General features: G+C 42.3%; 1 protein-coding gene across 2 annotated transcripts in view; it reads right to left on the minus strand.

Moving 5' to 3' along the window:
- ITGA6 (integrin subunit alpha 6) overlaps positions 1-20,863 on the minus strand; it is a 142,102-nt gene that overhangs the window by 45,096 nt on the left and 76,143 nt on the right. For both annotated transcript variants that reach the window (XM_040357745.1, XM_040357746.1), the window contains exons 3-8: positions 20,498-20,577; positions 17,912-18,167; positions 9,713-9,844; positions 6,690-6,903; positions 2,176-2,372; positions 953-1,044 (exon numbers count right to left, since the gene is read on the minus strand). In XM_040357745.1, the coding sequence (XP_040213679.1) occupies positions 953-1,044; positions 2,176-2,372; positions 6,690-6,903; positions 9,713-9,844; positions 17,912-18,167; positions 20,498-20,577 (971 nt within the window). The remainder of the gene's footprint in view (positions 1-952; positions 1,045-2,175; positions 2,373-6,689; positions 6,904-9,712; positions 9,845-17,911; positions 18,168-20,497; positions 20,578-20,863) is intronic.

Below are 20,863 nucleotides of genomic sequence, written 5' to 3' on the forward strand. Positions count from 1 at the left end.
TTGATAGCAATTTTTTTTTTGCATGTTTTCATTTGTGCAATTTTTGGTTTTTCAGTTGTTTGCAGCACAAATAGGGAATGTTAAAATACATTTATTTGGTTGGCCTATGTTTATTTAGGTCACGGTCAAAGTGCATAGGGCCAGATTCACAGAACAAATACGCCGGAGTATCTACTGATACTCCGGCGTATTTTCAAATTTGCCGCGTCGTATCTTAGTTTGTGATTCACAAACAAGATACAACGGCTTTTGGCTAAGATCCGACAGGCTTACGGCTTTGTATCGCCTTCGGATCTTAGGCTGCAATACTTCGGCCGCCGCTGGGTGGAGTTTGCGTCGTTTTCCAGCGTCGGGTATGCAAATTAGCATTTACGGCGATTCACGAACCTACTCGCGTGCGTAACGTCGTTTTTTCCCGTCGCAAAGTTAAGCAATCTTTTTCATTGCTTAACTTTACACCAGCCATGTTAAAGTATGGCCGTCGTTCCCGCTTCGAATTTTATTTTATTTTTTTCGGCGTAAGTACAGCGTAAGTACGTTACGCACGTCGCCATTCACAAACACGTCGGGGCGCCGTAATTTCGCGCAAAAGCACGTCGGGAAAATTGCGAACGGAGCATGCGCAGAACGTTCGGCGCGGGAGCACGCCTAATTTAAATGGTACACGCCCCATTTGAATTAGGCGGGCTTGCGCCGGACGTCTTTACGATACACCGTCGCAAGTTTACAGGTAAGTGTTTTGTGAATCAGGCACTTACTCTGAAAACTTGCGGCGATGTAACGTAAACACGATACGTTACGCCGCCGGAGTTCTACGAGAATCTGGCCCATAGTTCTTTCCCTTATTTTTTCTGTATAATGCCATCCTTTTCAATAAAGATATATTAAATAAAAAATAAAAAAAACACTCCAATCAGATTTACTGACTGCGACACATTAAAAAAAAAAATACCTGGGCTGGTTTCTCTATTATTCCAGTTTTGGAACCATGATAAATATAGACTTTTCCAAAACCTTCATCATACGGTGCTCCAACAGCAATGTCTAAGAAGAATGATATAGGTGTGTTAGTATACAAGAATATCTGAACTTGATCTTGCACAATAAAAAGCTTCATGAGGCTAAACTAGTCACTTGATGCAAAATATTTCTAAATGTCAAAAAGTCTTTCACACTATGAGCAAAATGTCTTCATTTGAAGGAAAGTGATAGTGTATTCGTATATTTTTATTATGGTTAGGACTAACAGGTCAAGTGGATGTGATATATTGCATGTGAATACATTATAGATTTTATTTCCAGCCAGTAGATGGCGCTCAACAACCCCATCTCTAGCAAGGTAATGTTTTGTTAAATTGACAAAGTTACAATTTCTTAGGTTATTTTCAGTTATTTAAAAAAGCTGCACCAGTACAAATACAGAGTTAGCAGACATATTTCTGCTTTGGTGAATAGGGTTGCCACCTTTTCTTCAAGTCAGACCCAAACACTTTAGCGGGCACAGCATTTTTTTTTTTTTATAGTATACACTATGCAGTACATATAGTTTATGATTAAATAACATTTATAATCATATGAAGTCAATCACAAGAGTCCCCTCTTACTTCAGAGTCCACAGAGTTCCCCTTTTACATCTGAACTTGCAGAGTTTATTTACACTGTAGGGGAAGGGGGGGGACTCTGCAGACTGATGTAAGGGATGCCCCGGGAACTCTGACCTAAGGGATGCCCCGGGAACTCTGACCTAAGGGATGCTCTGGGAACTCTGACCTAAGGGATGCTCTGGGAACTCTGACCTAAGGGATGCTCTGGGAACTTTGACCTAAGGGATGCTCTGGGAACTCTGACCTAAGGGATGCTCTGGGAATCCTGATTTAAGGAGGAACACTGAGAAGACATTACACTCTCGGCTTAGACAACTGCAGACAGCAACCCTGCTGGGAAGCCACAGTCCGGCCTGAATAATGCGTCCGGGTTTCATGATTCAAAACCCGAAATGTCCGGGTGAATCAGTGACAGGTGGCAACTCTATTGGTGAATGGTCCCAGTGATGCAGAGGACAGCACGCTCATAGTACAGAGAACTAAGAGCCAATCCAGATCTAGTTTCTAAATTATCATATTATTATATATATGTATTAATTGTGTATAACCAGACTATACCACATTTTCTTACCAGGGTAGCCATCTTGATTGACATCTCCAATATTTTTCACTGTAATACCAAACATGGAGTCCCTGCTTCCAAAAATTCGTTTTGGTTGTACATTTTGCCACTTGCCAGCTTCATTCATATACACATAGATCGCACCTCCGATTTCTTTGTCAGCTTTGTCAAAATATTGAGGGGCCCCGACCACAATATCCTGCCAACTGTGGGGGAAAAAAATCACATACTGGTCATCCCAAGAAAATTAAGAGTCTGTGACTCACAAAGATTTCTTATACAGTAAAACCTTGGATTGCGAGCATAATTCGTTCCGGAAACATGTTAGTAATCCAAAGCACTCTTATATCAAAGCAAATTTCCCTATAAGAATTAATGGAATCTCAGATGATTCGATCCACAGCCATTTATTCATAAATCCAACAGTTTATAGTCTACTTAAAAAGATTATAGCAATGTGATAGGTTGTGTAACCATTCTGCCAACGTAAATGTGCAGAAGGCGGTCCTTAAGTGGTTAATACATACTTGTGTAGTTATAATAAATAACTGGAATTAAAAGTGTAGCTTGGATAGCGCTATTGTGCTTTGTCATCTGGACTGATGCCGCGTACACACGATCGGAAATTCCGACAGGAAAAGTCAGATGTGAGCTTTTGGTCGGAAAATCTGTAGGCTCGATCGGAATTTTTTTTCTGTTGGAATTTCCGCCATGAAAAAAATTAAGAGCTGGTTCTCAATTTTTCAGACGGGAAAAGTTCTTGGAGGAAATTCCGATCGTCTGTATGCAATTCCGACGCACAAAAAAACATGCATGCTCGGTATCAATTCGACGCATTCTCGGAATCATTGAACTTAATTTTTCTCGTCTCTTTGTAGTGTTGTACGTCACCGCGTTCTTGACAGCCGGAATTTGGTGTGACCGTGTGTATGCAACACAAGTTTGAGCCGAAATTCCGTTCAATTCGGATTTTTCGATCGTGTATACGCGGCATTAGTGTTCTGCATGAAAGCTTTTCAGCGTTCTCCAGCAAAATATTTTATTCACTTCCTATTTTCAACCGTCCTTCACTCTTAAAGAAAAACTTATGCCTTTGGTAGTGCTTTAAAAATATTTATGGAGTTATTAATACATTAGCATTGTAGACTGGAGAAAAAAATGACTCCAAGCGAAATGAGCTCTAATGTAACGCTTTTCATTTCACGTACATGGCGATGGAATGAGTCTGACTCACAGGAAGGATGTGAGGTCCAGGCCTGCAGGTTACAATATTAGCAGGTCTGCAGCACACTGAGGGTCTCTAATACTCTGTTGGCTCTCTAATTCGTTACGAACGTCATACAGCGGCACATTAGTACTAGTGAAAGCCGGCTCCCCGTAGATCGGTAACACTGGCTGGATTTTAATTACTTACTTTATAAATAGAAAACAAATACAGGAGTTCCACTAGAGGAAATCCCTTTGTGCAGGTTCGTCCCCCCTGCCAAAATTCATGAAGCTACAAAAACATGGCCATTTTGGGGGTATGGGAGGGAGGTGTATTGGAGCTTTAATGAATACAGAAGACTGGGCATTCCAAACAGGGATATTCAACAAACCAAAATACATACACTATATTACCAAAAGTATTGGGACGCATGCCTTTACACTAGGGTTGTCCCGATACCACTTTTTTGAGACCGAGTACAAGTACCGATACTTTTTTTCAAGTACTTGCCGATACCGATTACCGATACTTTTTTTTTTTAATGTCATGTGACAGTGGCAGTATTTTTTTATTTATTTTTTACAGTGTTTTTTTTTTTATGGGGGGGTTGGGTGGATTGTCAGTGTGTTGTTTTTTTTACATTTTATTTAAAAAAAAATATATTTATTGCAATTTTTTTTTTTAATCAGCCCTGTTGAGGGTCTTTGGAGAGATATCAGGGGTCTTAACAGACCTCTGACATCTCCCCTTTGAGACAGAGAAAGGGACTAGGGACACAGATTCCCCAGTCCCTTTCTCAGCAGACTCAGCTAAAATGAATGGAGGGAAACTTCTCTCCTTTCATAAACTGAAGCATCGTAAACACAGGTTACGATGCTCAGTTATATGAATGGACAGAGTCAGTGATCACTGACTCTGTCCATTCAGAAAAGGTAGGAGCCGGGTTTAGCTGCTCCTACCTCTGCTCTCCATCCTGACAGATTGAGGGGGGAGAGCGGGGGGAGAGAAGACGGGCATGGAGCGGGGGAAGAGAAGACGGGCACGGAGCGGGGGAAGGAGAAGCCGGGCACGGAGCGGGGGGAGAGAATCCGGGCACAGAGCGGGGGGAGAGAAGACAAGCACGGAGCGGGGGAGAGAGAAGACGGGCACGGAGGGGGAGAGAGAAGATGGGCACGGAGCGGGGGGAGAGAAGACCGGAGCGGGGGGGAGAGAAGACCGGCATGGAGCGGGGGGAGAGAAGATGAGGAGATTCGGTCAAGTTTCTCGACAAGCCTAACAAGGAACTCGTCGAGGAAAACAATGTTTCATTTACGACGAGTTCCTCAGTCGTGTGTACGAGGCCTCACACACAACCATTTTCCTCTGCAAAAAAGCTCTGCCACCAAGTTTCTTGATGGATTCTGTCGAGGAAAACGGCCATGTGTACGAGGCCTCATTCTGTAAATTACAGATAGATAAACATGTAGCATAAAAATGACCCCTACGGTAGATGAGCCCCTATATGTATTTTATGCACTTTGCACTACATGCAAGACCCTTATATCCAGCGTTCTAAATAAATCTATAAAAAAATAATCCCATATCTTCAAACCAAGATATTCATTTTTAAAAATGAATATCTACGTTTTTAGAGTGTACTACAATGATATCCAGGCAAAAATGAAAAACAAGGTTTTGAAATAACAAAGTAGAATAGCCAAAGCGTGTAAAACAAACATGCCCTGTTTGTAATGAGGGGTTTTCCTTCATTTATTTTGTAATCATATTAACTGCATAATTGCTGTTGAAGTACATTTTAACAGTAATGTTAGAAGTTGAATGGGAATAGGTTATCTTTAGTCTCCATAAACTAAGCAGGAACTTGCTAGGAAAAGGAAGCACTGAGCTGCTAATGAGAGATAAACTGGACATTGTAGTTCAGGAGATGAGAGGCAACGCTACTAAATGGGGCATTGAGGCAAAGTTAACACCGGTTAGGAGAAGGGGTATAAAAGACAAGAGAAGTTCTGCATGATAAACAGTTTCTCTTGAAGGAAAGAAATCAATCAAAACGGAAAAGGTGGGTATGTGGATATGGGGTGAGAAGATATCTGTAGACATGGAAAAGAAGGCCAAAGACTATGGAGCCTGAAAAAACAAAAACAACGTTTTTTTGAAGACTAAGATAAGAAAAAAATAGTAACATTAGTCATACATGGCTTGATTTTCCCTCATTCTGCTTGTGGGTGAATGAGAGAAAATCAATCGGTTCACCCAACCACGCCAACAATGTGGATGGAGGAACCTCCACTGCTGGCTCTCTGAATATAATGGTGCTACAAAACAACAACTGCATCTCTTAGGATACAGTCCCTGTCTGCCCAATAATTTCCACCTGGCTCAGTCGGTTTTAATATGGACTTTTGTCAAGTTGGGTGATGCTTGCAGGGCCTCCTGCGAATTGGCTGAAATTCAAGCAGTCTATGGGGGCTTTAGGGATGTGATGTACAAGGCTGCTGAACTTAAGAAAGACTTACCCGTAACTGATTCCAGGTTAAATATTTGCATCATGAATAAGTGTGAAGCCTCGTACACACGACCGGTTTTCCCATCAGGAGCTTTTGGCCGGGAAAACCGGCCGTGTGTATGCTCCATCGCAGTTTTCCCGACAGGAAAACTGCCGGAGAAAAAAAAAAGAGAACCAGCTCTCTTTTTTCCCGCCGGGATTCCCAACGGTTTTTAACCCAGCAACTTTCCTATGGGAAACACTGCGATGGAGCATACACACGGCTGGGATTCCCGACCAAAGCTCTCATGGCAGTTTTCCTGTCGGGAAACCGAGGCCTCGTACACACGACAGAGTTTCTTGGCAAAAACCAGCAAGAAACTTGCTGGGTTTTTTTTTTGCCGAGGAAACCGGTCGTGTGTACAATTTTCGACGAGGAAACTGTCGAGGAACTCTTCGAGCCAAAAAGAGAGCATGTTCTCTTTTTCCTCGACGGGAAGGGAGAAAATTGGCTCACCGAGTTCCTCGACAGCCTCACAAGAAACTCGACGAGCAAAATGATGTGTTTCGCCCGTCGAGTTCCTCGGCCGTGTGTACGAGGCTCCAGTCGTGTTAGGGGGAAAAAGTTACAGAGCAGGTTCTCGGTTTTCCCCTCGGGTTTTCCGGCGGACTTTTTACCACCAGGAATCCCGTACGTGTGTACGAGGCTTCAGTTATAAGCTAACTAAGCCTTGAGCTTGGTGAACTTTGACTAGCCTATAATAATACAAAGTAATTTGCCAGGACACCTCTTTTACTATTTAATAATAGCCACAAAAGAAAAAATCTTACTTGTCACTGTTAAGGTCCACCACTGCCACATCATAACCAAAGGATGAGGCCAAACCTTCCCCTTGAAATACAAACTCTGGAGACAGCATCCTTTCATTGGGAGGATATTTCCTCAGCAACACAACTGCTCCACTGTGATTGGCTCTTGGAGCACCGGATACAAAGGTCATTTCATCTTGCGAGGTTATTCCTTTACCACTGTCCAATGAAAATCCTGGAAAGAATCATAGAGCCATATAAAAACAACATAATAACAGAATAATACATATGACAAAAATAATTAAGTAATATTGCATGTTTTGTGGACAATTAAAGTGGATGTAAACCCTCACATATACCCAGTGAAGTGAACAGCCTCAGATGATACACAGGGATGATACATAAGTTTTACATGTATATCTGCTGTCTTCAGCTTTATATACTGTTTAGAAAGTTCAGATCGTGTTAGGAGATTTTCTCTTTCTGGTTAGCACTGCAGTGAAGCCTGGGCATAGGTAGAGACATTCTGAGCTGTTTGTTGAATCATTCAGGGCCCTGCTAATCTATTTATAGCATCCTCCCCAACACAAAACTCTGGCTGCTTTTATCATATATGAGGAAGAACTTGTCAGAAGGTATCAGGCTGATAACAGAAGAACAGAGCAGGAGAAAGCTATGGGACATGGGGCTTTAAAGAGAGATAACAAAACACTGCAGATATATGCACCCAGCTCAAATTTCATGAATTTGGTTTACATCCACTTTAATCAAAGTGGAATCAAACAAAATGAAAAGGTACTGTATTATGATATGATGAAATGGAAGTTGATTCAACCATCCCGCTTGATCTTGGGCATGTCTTTGATATATTGTAGTCTACTGTATATCCTACTAGTCATCCTATACATTATTGAGACCAGGGCCCAGTAAAATCTCCAAAAACACATCCATGCCCCAATAGTAAAAGAAGTTTACATGCCCACAAATTATGTATTGAAATGTATAGGCTCTGGATAGAGATGGTGTCACTGTGGGAGGATGGAGGCTCTGGAAGATGTTACAGGACTGCCACAAACTTGTTGGCCCTATAAGGAATGGGATTTCTGGAGGGAGCTGGGGGCCCATATGAGGATGAGGTCTTTTCAAGAAGATAAAGGACTGTAGAGCCCTGTGAGGACTGGGAAACACTGTTGTAGACTGGGAGCACTATGTATTTGCAACAGGCGTTAAAGCAAGCTAGGGGGCACTGTAGTGCCCTGGATGGTATTGTAGGAGGATGAGTTGCACTGTGGGCACTGAAGGGGGTATAGGGCCACTGTGGGAGGTCGTGGGGGCACTGTAGGTCACAATAGTAGGTTGTGAGGGTGCTGGAAGGCACTGTAGGAAGGGCTGGAGGCCCAGAAGGAGGCAGCAGCCAGATAGTTGAGAACAACTGCTATAGCCTGCTACCAGGAATGTTTAACATCCCCATACTAATTTTTTTTTTTTTTTAAAGGCAATAATATTTGAGAAGTTAATTTAATGTATTGTGTAGAATAGATGAATCTTTTGGTTGGCTTTTAGCTGTTATGACTTGGTGATATCAGTGACAGTAATGGGCAAGGTCATGAATGACGATGTTACCAAATTATTTTGACTCCATCCACAAACCTAAGTAGCTATTAGTTGTTACATCTAAGATGTTGTGACCCCTGCCTCGTGGGGGTTCAGATTTGTACAGAAACTGATCTGGATCAGTGCTGGAAACTGTAGTCATGAACAAGAGACCTGGATGTGTTCATACCAGCAAGAAGACAGAAAAAGAGCAGATCGAAGGTTAAAGAGAAAAGCACAGAGAAGGCGTCTGTGTTCAGAAAACAATACCATGAAAACATTAATCGTTACCTTGTAACTTATCCTGCAATTGTATGACTGCAACAAAATCATATTAAAAAAAAAAAAGATAGACATTGGCAGAAGCAAATGCAATTAAATCTGAACTCCAGGCAGATATAGAAACACACATACTGCATCTGTAATCGATAATACAACATTACATTTATTTTTTAACTACTTCATCTCTTGTAACTTTTGTGCAGCATCAGTCATGAACTTGTATCTGTTTTGTTCAGCTGGATCCCAGATTTAATGTAAAAGTGATCCAAGCTCTGTATAGCCACCTGATTACTTTTACAATGCTGGCAGTGTGCCTAATAGACCCCTGATGTCTCAATAAAGAGAACCTGTCACAATGCTATGACTGAGTTGCTTTTATTTTTATTTATTTTTTATACATTTTATTATAGTTGAAATTGTATTAATTTTTTTATTAAGATTTAACTTTATAGCTATCACAAAGGTAGCGAACAAGCTCCCTGCTTGTTAGCCACTTTGAGATAGCTATAAAGTTAAATCTTAATAAAAAAAATAATAAAATGTAAACTATAATAAAAAAAATGTAAAAATAAAAGCAACTCAGTCACCCTGCGCTCACCCACAAATGCAAACACGTGCGTAAGGCGTGCACCTGTATGTAAATAGCAATTGCGCCACACATGTTATGTTTAGCTGGGAATGTTGGAGTGAGAGCAATGATTCTAGGTCTGTCATTTCCAGTTAAGTCAAAACCAATCAGCTATCAAAGCATTTGAATCCCCAGCGCCAGCGCATATATGCATTGTATCTGTGTATTTAGATGTTTGCCTGGAGTTCAGCTTTAACATAATGCTCTTCTAAAGAATGGAAACATCAACCAATATTGTAGTGAAGGTGACCTCCCCTCCTATATTATTTACTAAAGAAACAATTTTTACATTTAATGAAATAAGCCTGCACTCATTTCCAACACTCAATCATGTGCAAAAGAACTAACAAATATAGAATCTCTGCACCTGATTGGATGTGTAAAGCAAAGCGATTCCACCTTTGGCTGATTTACTAATCTGTCTTTTTTATTGGCATTCACAAGGATAACACAAGATGTATAGGAGAACTACATGTGTCAGCATTCCCTTGTAATGGGATCAACAGCTCAATATCTCATAAATGTATCTCAAAACGGTTACCTAAATAACTGTTCGCAGGAACAGGCACTAATTCAGCATTGCGTTTTGTTTCACCACCAGTTTCATATGGACCATCTTCTAAAATCCCAACGTCCAACAATGTGCTATTTCTGTGTTCTGCCCGAACAATTCCTGAATGATTGAAATGGTAAATTAAAGTGAACCATGGAAAATGAGCCTAAATGAATAAACCAAAACAATAAAAATGAATGAAACAAGTTACAGAAATAAAACTGATCATGGAAAGGCGGGACACTTGGAAGAATGTTATAAATCAAAATGAAAAACTAGAATGAAAGTAAGATTTAAAGGGAAACTATAATTTTTTTATATATGTTAAAGTGATTGTAGTAAAGTCTCGTTTTTTTTTTTTTTTAAATAACAAACATGTTTGGCACCGTACACACGTCCGAGAAACTCGACGGGCAAAACACATTGTTATGCTCGTCGAGTTCCTTGTGAAGCCGCCGAGGATCTCGGCGAGCCAAGTTTCCTCATTGACTAACGAGGAAATAGAGAAGATGTTCTCTATTTGGCTCGACAAGTTCCTCGTCGGTTTCCTCGGCCAAAAGTGTACACACGACTGGGTTTCTCGGCAGAATACGGCTCCGATTGAGTTTCTGGCTGAATTCTGCCGAGAAACTCGTCGTGTGTACGGGGGCCTTATACTTACCTCGTTTTGCACAGAGTTGCCGTGATCCTGGATTTCTCGGTCCGTCGTCGGCTCTCGCGGCTCCTCCCTGCATCAGATAACCCCTCTAGGAGAAACGCTCTCCTGGGGGCTTACCTTGCGGCCGCGCTCCCGGGTTCAGCATTTGCCTCCATAGACAAGAATACCGGACTTGGCCCTGCGTCATTGGATTTGACTGACAGCAGCGGGAGCCAATGGCTGCGCTGTTATCAATCTATCCAATCAACAGCCGGGACCGCGTGCAGAGAGGGACAGCGCGTTTCCGCCGAGGGAAATTTGGGTCTCAGGTAAGTAAAACAGGGGGGCCGGTCACTGGCAGAAGTTTTTTCACCTTAACCAGTTCCCGACCCCCGCATGTACATATACGTCCACAATATGGCACGTACAGGCACATGGGCGTACACGTACGTCCTCGCCTATTAGCGGGTGGGGGGTCCGATCGGGACCCCCCCCGCTACATGCGGAGGTCGGGTCCGCTCGGGGAGCGATCCGGGACCACGGCGCGGCTATTTGTTTATAGCCGCTCCGTCGCGATCGCTCCCCGGAGCTGAAGAACGGGGAGAGCCGTGTGTAAACACGGCTTCCCCGTCCTTCACTATGGCAGAGCATCGATCGCGTCATTCCCTTTATAGGGAAGACACGATCGATGACGTCATTCCTACAGCCACACCCCCAAACAGTTGTAAACACATACTAGGTGCACCCTAACTCCTACAGCGCCACCTGTGGTTAACTCCCAAACTGCAACTGTCATTTTCACAATAAAGAATGCAATTTAAATGCATTTTTTGCTGTGAAAATGACAATGGTCCCAAAAATGTGTCAAAATTGTCCGAAGTGTCCGCCATAATGTCGCAGTCACGAAAAAAATTGCTGATCGCCGCCATTAGTAGTAAAAAAAAAAAAATTAATAAAAATGCAATAAAACTATCCCCTATTTTGTAAACACTATAAATTTTGCGCAAACCAATCGATAAACGCTTATTGTGATTTTTTTTTACTAAAAATAGGTAGAAGAATACGTATCGGCCTAAACTGAGGAAAAAAAATGTTTTTATATATGTTTTTGGGGGATATTTATTACAGCAAAAAGTAAAAAATATTGCATTTTTTTCAAAATTGTCGCTCTATTTTTGTTTATAGCGCAAAAACTAAAAATCGCAGATGTGATCAAATACCACCAAAAGAAAGCTCTATTTGTGGGGGGAAAAAGGACGCCAATTTTGTTTGGGAGCCACGTCGCACGACCGCGCAATTGTCTGTTAAAGCGACGCAGTCCTGAACTGTAAAAACACCTTGGGTCTTTAGGCTGCATATTGGTCCGGGGCTTAACTGGTTAATACATAGGATGCATTAAGGTGAAAAAACACGAGGGTTTACAGCCCCTTTGAAGTTAACAAGATAATGTAAAATCGTCATGGTATTTTATTATCTGTTAAGTTTAAAATCATAATTATATGTTGATTTACTAAAACTGGAGAGTGCAAAATCTGGTGCAGCTGTGGCTGGTAACCAATCAGCTTCTAACCTTAACTTGTTTAATTAAACTTTGACAAAAAATCTGAAATCTGATTGGCTTCTATGTAGAGCTGCACCAGATTGTGCAATTTTCCAGTTTTAGTAAATCAACTACTATATGTGCATGGAGACCACAGCCATATTTTTCTTATTACATATAAATGTAGAGCTCTCTGATTAGTGGAGATATATACCGTAGTTCTTGGGCTTTACAGATCCTCTATCCTATTGCAAGTGTATGGTGCCATTAACTATAGCAGTATGAAACTGCAAACTTTTGTACTAAATAAAGTTTAATGTTGATAAACTGTGCAGTTCACATGATCAACAAGGTCATGCTTCTAAGTACAATGAGGTTTATTTACTAAAACTGTAGAGTGCAAAATCTGGTGCAGCTGTGCATTGTAGCCAATCAGCTTCTAACTTCAGCTTCTTCACTTAACCTTTGACAAAAAAAACTGGAAGCTGATTGGTTTCTACACAGAGCTGCACCAGATTTGGTACTGTCCAGTTTTAGTAAATCAACCCCAATGTGTTGCTTTGTACAGCAAAAAGCCACTTTCTTGAAACGAAGCCCAGGTTCACACTGGGCTGTGGGAATGAAGCCGTGCTAGTTCAGCTGAACTCACACAATTTCACTCCCGCTTGTCAGTCCCGATTTCGGTCGCGATTACAGAGACATCTGTGGGAGTTTCTGCACAGATGTCAATGGAAATCACAGCCCGAAATCGCAAAAAGTAGTACAGAAACGTCTTTTTGAAATCGGTGAAGCGATGCAGATGTGGCGATTAGGACGTGTCATTGCCGGCAAATGCCACCGATTTGACATGTGATTTGACATGTAAAATTGCACCAGTGTGAACCAGGGCTTAAAGCGGAGGTTCACCCAAAAAACAAGTATATAACATTACATTCAGTATACCTCAAACATGTACAGCAGGGGTGGCCAACCAGTGGCCCGGGGCCACATGTGGCCCACGGAGCCCTCTGATGTGGCCCGCGACCTCCTGCTCTGGAATGGTGGGTTGGCAAGCCCAGATCGCAGGTTGCCGACTCACCATACCACAGCATCAGTGTTGTGAATGAAGCTGGTGGTAGAGGAAGAAAGCGGCTGCGGAGAAGAGCCCCATAAGCCGATGCTTCCTCTAAAGTGCCAGCTTTTGCCACAGGTAGACTCTATGGCAAAGTTCAGCTAACCCGCAGTATAGACACAGGTGCACTACGCTGCACCCACAGTGTGGGTAAACCGCAGCACATCACTGTGAAAGCAGTCTTAGGCCCTTTTCACACGATCAGCCCGACCAAATGGGACCCTCAATTCACCTCTATAGAGCGACAGATGTTTGTTTATGCCCGCCTATCTCCAGTCCGAAAAACAGAAGGGAATTTGTCCCCTTTCATCTGGGCGGGTTGGAGGACCTATAAAGTAGTTGTGATCTGTCATCCGCCGGCTTCGCTCATTGTTGCCCTCGACTGGTTACCAAGTTGCTTAAGTGGCCCTCGTTCTTCAAAAGGTTGGGCACCCCTGATGTACAGTATGCCTTTTTTTTGGGGGGGGGGGTGTACATACGGTATTATCTGTATTTTCCTCCCGGCTTCCGGGTACTCACTCCCGCGGGACTGGGCGTTCCTGTGCAGTGCCACAATGTCATCTGGGACTTCGCCCATATGATTGACGTGCCTGAGAAAAACTTCCACTGGCGGATAAGGCGCGTCATGACTTTCCGAAAATAGCCGAACTGCGAGTCGGCTCTACACGTATATAGAGCCGACTCGCAGTTCGGCTATTTTCGGAAAGTCATGACGCGCCTTATCCGCCGGTTGAAGTTTTTCTCAGGCACGTCAATCATATTGGGCGAAGTCCCAGATGACGGCACTGCACAGGAACGCCCAGTCCCGCGGGAGTGAGTACCCGGAAGCCAGGAGGAAAATACAGATAATACTGTATGTGTACACCCCCCCAAAAAAAAGGCATTCTGTACATGTTTGAGGTATACTGAATGTAATGTTATATACTTGTTTTTTTGGGTGAACCCCCGCTTTAAGGGCACTAATCTGTATAACAAATAAAATAACAAGCATGTGAAAATTATAATTTCCCTTTATGCTAGAGCATAATGTCTTTCAAGTAACCTTGACGTTCGGAACTGTAAAAAAATGAATTTATGATATTATTAATGAAGAAGAGTCCCTGTTGGATCCCCAGACTTACCTGGTTACAGCTACAAAACTGAAGTTATTTATTACTATTATGCCTTGTACACACGTACGGGTTTCCCGGCTGACTTTTTACCGCCGGGAAACCCGGGGGGAAGCTCGGCAGCTTTTTTCCCCTGCACACGGACGGTTTTCCTGGCAGGAAAACTGCCATGAGAGCTTTGGCCGGTAATCCCGGCCGTGTGTATGCTCCATCGCAGTGTTTCCCAAAACTCCCGGGAAAAATATGTTTTCATTTTTCCCGCCGGGATTCCCGGCGGTTTTCCTGCCGGGAAAACTGCCATGGAGCATACACGTGGCTAGTTTTCCCAGCCAAAAGCTGTCATGGCAGTTTTCCCGACTGGAAAACTGGTCGTGTGTACGAGGCATTAGAGTAAAGGTAAAATATCTGCTTTCTCCCTAACTCATTCCATTTCAGCTGTCATTTTTTAAAGCAGGTTAGGAAATAATAGGAAATATCTTTTTTTTTTCTGTAAAACATTTAAAACCTAAAGTATATTTTATGTATAATAATGTAAGTCGGTTGGATACAGACACAGAGAAATCCGGAACTGTTCAATCATAAAAAAAAAACATAAAAATCACTGCAATAATAAGTAGACATTCAGAATTTGAATTATCAGGGCATTTCCCAGTTGTCACTTAAATGGCTAACAAGTTTGTAAAAAAAAAAAAAAAAGTAAAAAAAACTGTTTGTAAAGTAACTGTATATACTATTATTATTATTATTATACAGGATTTATATAGTGCCAACAGTTTGTGCAGCGCTTTACAACATGAAGACAGACAGTACTGTTTCAATACAAATCAATACAGGGTGAAATATAACAAAAACGATATACACTATATACAGTGAGGGAAAAAAAGTTTTTGATCCCCTGCTGATTTTGTACGTTTGCTGACTGACAAAGAAATTATATAATTTTAATGGTAGGTTTATTTTAACAGTGAGGGACAGAATAAGAACAAAACAATCCAGAAAACTGCATTTAAAAAAAGTTATAAATTGATTTGCATTTTAATGAGTGAAATAAGTATTTGATCCCTTCGCAAAACATGACTTAGTACTTGGTGGCAAAACCCTTGTTGGCAATCACAGAGCTCAGACGTTTCTTGTAGTTGTCCGCCAGGTTTGTACACATCTCAGGAGGGATTTTGTCCCACTCCTCTTTGCAGATCCTCTCCAAGTCATTAAGGTTTTGAGGCTGACTATTGGTAACTCGAACCTTCAGCTCCCTCCACATATTTTCTATGGGATTAAGGTCTGGAGACTGGCTAGGCCACTTCACGACCTTAAAGTGTATGTAAACCCTCACATATATCCAGTGAAGTGAACAGCCTCAGATAATACACAGGGATGAAACAAATCTCCCTACATAAGTTTTACATGCATATCTGCTGTATTAACTTTTATATACTGTTTAGAAAGTGCACGTCCTGTTAGAATTTTCACTTCCTCATTCACACCCCCTCCCTACACATGCAGAGGTTGCCTGTGTATAGTCTAGCTGTGTGCTAATCTATTTATAGCAACCTCCCCAACACACACTTCAGGCCCCATCTTGGAGAGCTTATCAACAGTTATCAGGCTGATAACAGAACTGCGAAGCAGACAGCTAAAGGACATGGTGCTTTGAAGAGAGATAAAAAAAACACTGCAAATATATGTGCCCAGCTCAAATTTCATGAATCAGGTTTACATCCACTTTAATGTGCTTCTTCTTGAGCCACTCTACTGTTGGTTTGGCCGTGTGTTTTGAGTCATTGTCATGCTGGAATACATCCACGACCTGTCTTCAATGCCCTGACTGAGAGAAGGAGGCTCTCACCCAAGATTTGACAGTACATGGCCCTGTCCATCGTCCCTTTGATGCAGTGAAGTTGTCCTTTCCCCTTAGCAGAACACCCCCGCCCCCCACCCCCCCAAGCATACTGTTTCCACCTCCATGTTTGATGGTGGGGGATGGTGTTTGTGGTGTCATAGGCAGCATTCCTGCTCCTCCAGACATGGCGAGTTGATGCCAAAGAGCTTGATTTTGGTCTCATCTGAACACAACACTTTCACCCAGTTCTCCTCTAAATCATTCAGAGGTTCATTATCAAACTTCAGACGGGCCTATACACGTGATTTCTTGAGCAGGGGGACCTTGCAGGCACAGCAAGATTTCAGTCCTTCATGGCGTAGTGTGTTACTAATTGTTTTCTTGGTGACTATGGTCCCAGATGCCTTGAGATCATTGACAAGATTTTCCCATGTAGTTCTGGCTGGGCTGATTCCTCATAATCATTGAAACTCCACAAGATCTTGCATGGAGCCCCAGACCCGAGGGAGATTGACAGTTATTTTGTGTTTCTTCCATCTGCAAATAATCGCACCAACTGTTGTCACCCTCTCACCAAGCTGCTTAACAAGGGTCTTGTAGCCCATTCCAGCCTTGTGTAGGTCTACAATCTTATCCCTGACATCCTTGGACAGCTCTTTGGTCTTGGCCATGGTGAAGAGATTGGAATCTGATTGATTAATTGCTTCTGTGGACAGGTGTCTTTTATACAGGTAACAAGCCGAGATTAAGAGAGTGCTCCTAATCTCAGCTTGTTACCTGTATAGAAGACACCTGGGAGCCAGAAATCTTGCTGATTGATAGTGATCAGATACTTAATTCACTCATTAAAAAGCAAATCAATTCATAACTTTTTTGAAATGCGTTTTTCTTGATATTTTTATTGTTATTCTGTCTCTCACTGTTAAAATAAACCTTCTATTAAAATTATAGACTGATTATTTCTTTGTCAGTGGGAAAATTTACAAAATGAGCAGGGAATCAAAGAGTTTTTTCCTTCACAGTACATACATGTTTTTTTTTTTTTTCAGAGAATAGATGTAGGAACTCACTTTGTGTCTCCAACCCCTACCTAACTCCAACCACCAACTCTTGGTTCCACCACCTACCCACCTCCCAGTACAGCGCCTTTTAGAGAACACAGAGACAAGTATAATTTTGTAGTGCTAAGTAATTTATATCGAATTTGGTAATAACAAGCAATAAAATAGATCTCCCACTGCAACAATGGACCCCTGCAAAAAAATACAACCATAACAACAACAGACTCCCAGCAGCAACAACTAAGGCTCCATTCACACCTAGGCGTATTTACGCCCGATGCCCGACGATCGATACGCAGGAGGGGAGAAATACCATTGCCCTCTATGGAGATGGTTCACATCTCCACGCGGAACGCCTGAAGCTCAAAACAAGTCCCGGACCATTTTTTTCAGGCGGCTTCGGCGTTCGGCATAGGAGATGTGGACCTGGGGGTTAATGGGGGTTAAAATTGCGGCGTTTTGTTGCCGCAAATCGCGGTACAAAACGCTGCAATTCGCGGGACAAAACGCTGCGATTAGGTGTGAATGCAGCCTTACAGACTCTTCAGCAGCCAGCAACAATAGACCCCTTCATCAACTGTACATCCCTTCCAGCAACAACTGACCCTCCAGCAACAAAATATCCCCAACCAGTAACAATAGCTCGCCACACAAAAATAGATCCCCTCCAGCAACAATAGATCCCACAGAAGCCAGCATCAGTAGATCATCCATCACGCCCCAGCACCCCTTGCCATTGCATGCATTCAGTGCTGGAGGTGCCAGAACTGCGTTCCCCCCCCCCACGTTCCCACTGAAAAAACCCTATGTATATATATATCATACTGCTCAGTATCACAACGGACTGTAGCTGAGCCAGAAGTTGTAGTGAATAAAAAGAACGCCATACCTTTCCAGTTGTATGTTCCTGGGGCCCCAAACACAACATAATGAAAGTCCTTTGTAAATGTTGCAGCAACACCTTGCTGGCAAGATCCAAATTTCTCATGACCCCTGAGACGGCCATCACAAAAGTTCCATTCGCCTCCATCCATGTCATCTGAAATAGTGAGGTCTTGGCTCAGCATGTAGCATCGCCCTGTAATATCTCGAGATTCCTGGGCAGAATTCACAAATCTTCTCCTCTCGTATCGATGGGCACATGTCTGTCATTTAATGGGAAAACTTTAATTGTTGAATTTTTATCTTAATACAATATATTACAATACAAGGTTGCTCCACTCAAACCATTTCCCCATCAGCTCCAAGGGCGGTGCAAGTCCGTGCGTGCTCCAAGGCAACACGGCTCTTTATTTACACCTTCAGTTCATAAAACCAGGTGATATATTTCTGAATTGCAGTCATAAAAGCTTCAAAATATACAGCCTACAAATTTCAACAATTCCTTTAAAAAAAGTTAAAAAAAACATGGCGGAACAGGGTATATAGCAGTGTATTCAAAAACACCAAAGAAAAGGATTATGTGCCTTGTTTGGTCCATTGCGGTGGATAGGCAGCACATTCATAATGAATGTGCAACAAAAATTGCATTAACAATTTATTGTAACAGGTTGCAATCGTTGAATCTAGCTTAGGTGTAATATTTTTAATATATTTAGAACATTTTCAATATTTTTAAAATAGTACTTTTGATATATTTTTTTAATGATTCCCAGTCTCACGAGGTTTGGAAGGAGAATTGGTGTTACCCTTACTGTCCTTTTCACAGAACTCCAAGGCCTCGTACACACGACCGTTTTCCTCGACAGAATCCATCAAGAGACTTGGTGGCAGAGCTTTTTTGCCGAGGAAAACGATCGTGTGTATGTTTTTCATCAAGGAAACTGTCGAGGAACTCGACGAGAAAAAAAGAGAACAAGTTCTCTTTTTCCTCGACGGGAGTCTCAATTTCCTCATCGTGTTCCTCGTCGGGCTGGTTTTCGACGAGAAACACGTTCGTGTGTAGGCTTAGACTACTGCGCATGCTCAGAATAAAGTATGAGACGGGAGCGCACCTTTGGTAAAAGTAGCGTTTGTAATGGAGATAGCACATTTGTCACGCTGTAACAGACTGAAAAGTGCAAATCATCCCCTACCAAACTTTTACTTAAAGCGGTGGTTCACCCTGCTGAACAACATTTCAGCATACAATTCGGCATCGTAGCGCGAGCTACAGTATGCCGGTCTTACATTTTTTATCCCCGTACTCACTGTTTAATCGTACCTAGACGATTCCGTCTGCCGCGGGGAATGGGCGTTCCTAGCAAGAGGGAGGGTGATTGACGGCCGACTCTGGCACGTCACGCTCCCCGAAGACAGCCGGAGTAGGTCTCGGCTCTTCACGGCGCCTGCGCACAGGCTATGCGCAGGCGCCGTGAAGAGCCAAGCCTATTTCGGCTATTTCCGGAGAAGCGTGACGCGCCAGAGCCGGCTGTCAATCACTTTCCGTCTGGATTGGAACGCCCATTCCCCGTGGGCAGTCGGAATCGTCTAGGTAGGATTAAACAGTGAGTACGGGGATAAAAAATGTAAGACCGGCATACAATGCCGAATTTAGTGCTAGAATAAAAAAAAAAAAAAAAAATTTTTAATAGGGTGAACCCCCGCTTTAACATGCAGTAACATGAGATTAGCAAAAGCAGCCCCAATGGTTGTGCCAGTGGAATCGAACTTCCCCTGCCGTCGTATGTGTTGTACGTCACCGCGTTTGAGAACGAGGAGATTTGGTCTTGACAGTGCGTACGCACAGAAAGCTTGTCAAGTTTCTCGACAAGCCTAACAAGGAACTCATCGAGGAAAACGATGTTTCAGTTACGACGAGTTCCTCGGTCATGTGTACGAGGCCTAAGGGTTTAGTGGAGAGGGAGCTGTACCTGGCGACTTGTATTGCAAGAATCTCCCTGCTTTTGTTTTATTTATTCTGTGTATATCTGATTTTTTCCCTCCTGCTGCTCCTTGCTATTCCCCCACCAGTCAAAAGATCACCAGTCACCAGATAACTATTACATGAGAAAGCAAAGCCCTGCCTCTACCCAGATGCCAGCCTTCATACAGAGAAAAGGAGCAGAGCAAGGCATAGTAAGTCAGTAATGGGGAAAAGGTCAGCTGCAGGGAGGCTACAGACAATAATAGGGAACACTGCTTTCCATTCTTGTTCAGTTTTACAGAACAGGTTCTCTTTGATGCTGTACCTACATATAAATATTACTAAAGCACACTATGTTTATTTGATAAGTTGCATTATGCCAAGCTCTACACTGTACTAAAAAACTGTTTTGACATTGCACTAAACATTGCACTAAAAGCACCAGAATATTGTGCAATGTTAGCCATCAAGAGAAGCATGAAAATAAGAAAACGGAATGATTATTTTTAATAGCAGAGAAGGTTAAGTCTAAAAACTTTCTAGAGAGACCATGGCTTTCCTTCTTGCCATCTACTAAGCCAATAAAAGATATAACTTATATTTCAAATAAAAGGTTTTGATATCACATACCACAATTTTTCCTCCTGGTCCTTGACTTTGTACACTGACACCCATCCATTGGTTTTCTTTACTTTCCACTTGCAAGTCAACTGTAAAAAAAATATATATATTTCTTATAGTATATAATGCATGATCTAAGTTGGTTTCAAAAATAGTGAAAATGTTAAAGCATAGCAAGTTAAATTCATGTTAGTGATCTTCAGATCCCCGGTATGAGTTTTCTCTCTGAAAATAAAGTTTCATGTAGGAATTGGAGTGTGTATTTATCTATACCGGCATCTGTGTATAGGCCCAGAAGGCACTGCTTGGGAACCAGCGACACTGGTGAACCCATTTGGTCGTGTAAGAATTGGACAACCTGCGACCAGTAGCCCT

The sequence above is a fragment of the Rana temporaria genome, chromosome 6, assembly GCF_905171775.1.
Source record: "Rana temporaria chromosome 6, aRanTem1.1, whole genome shotgun sequence".
In the NCBI taxonomy this organism is placed as follows: domain Eukaryota; kingdom Metazoa; phylum Chordata; class Amphibia; order Anura; family Ranidae; genus Rana; species Rana temporaria.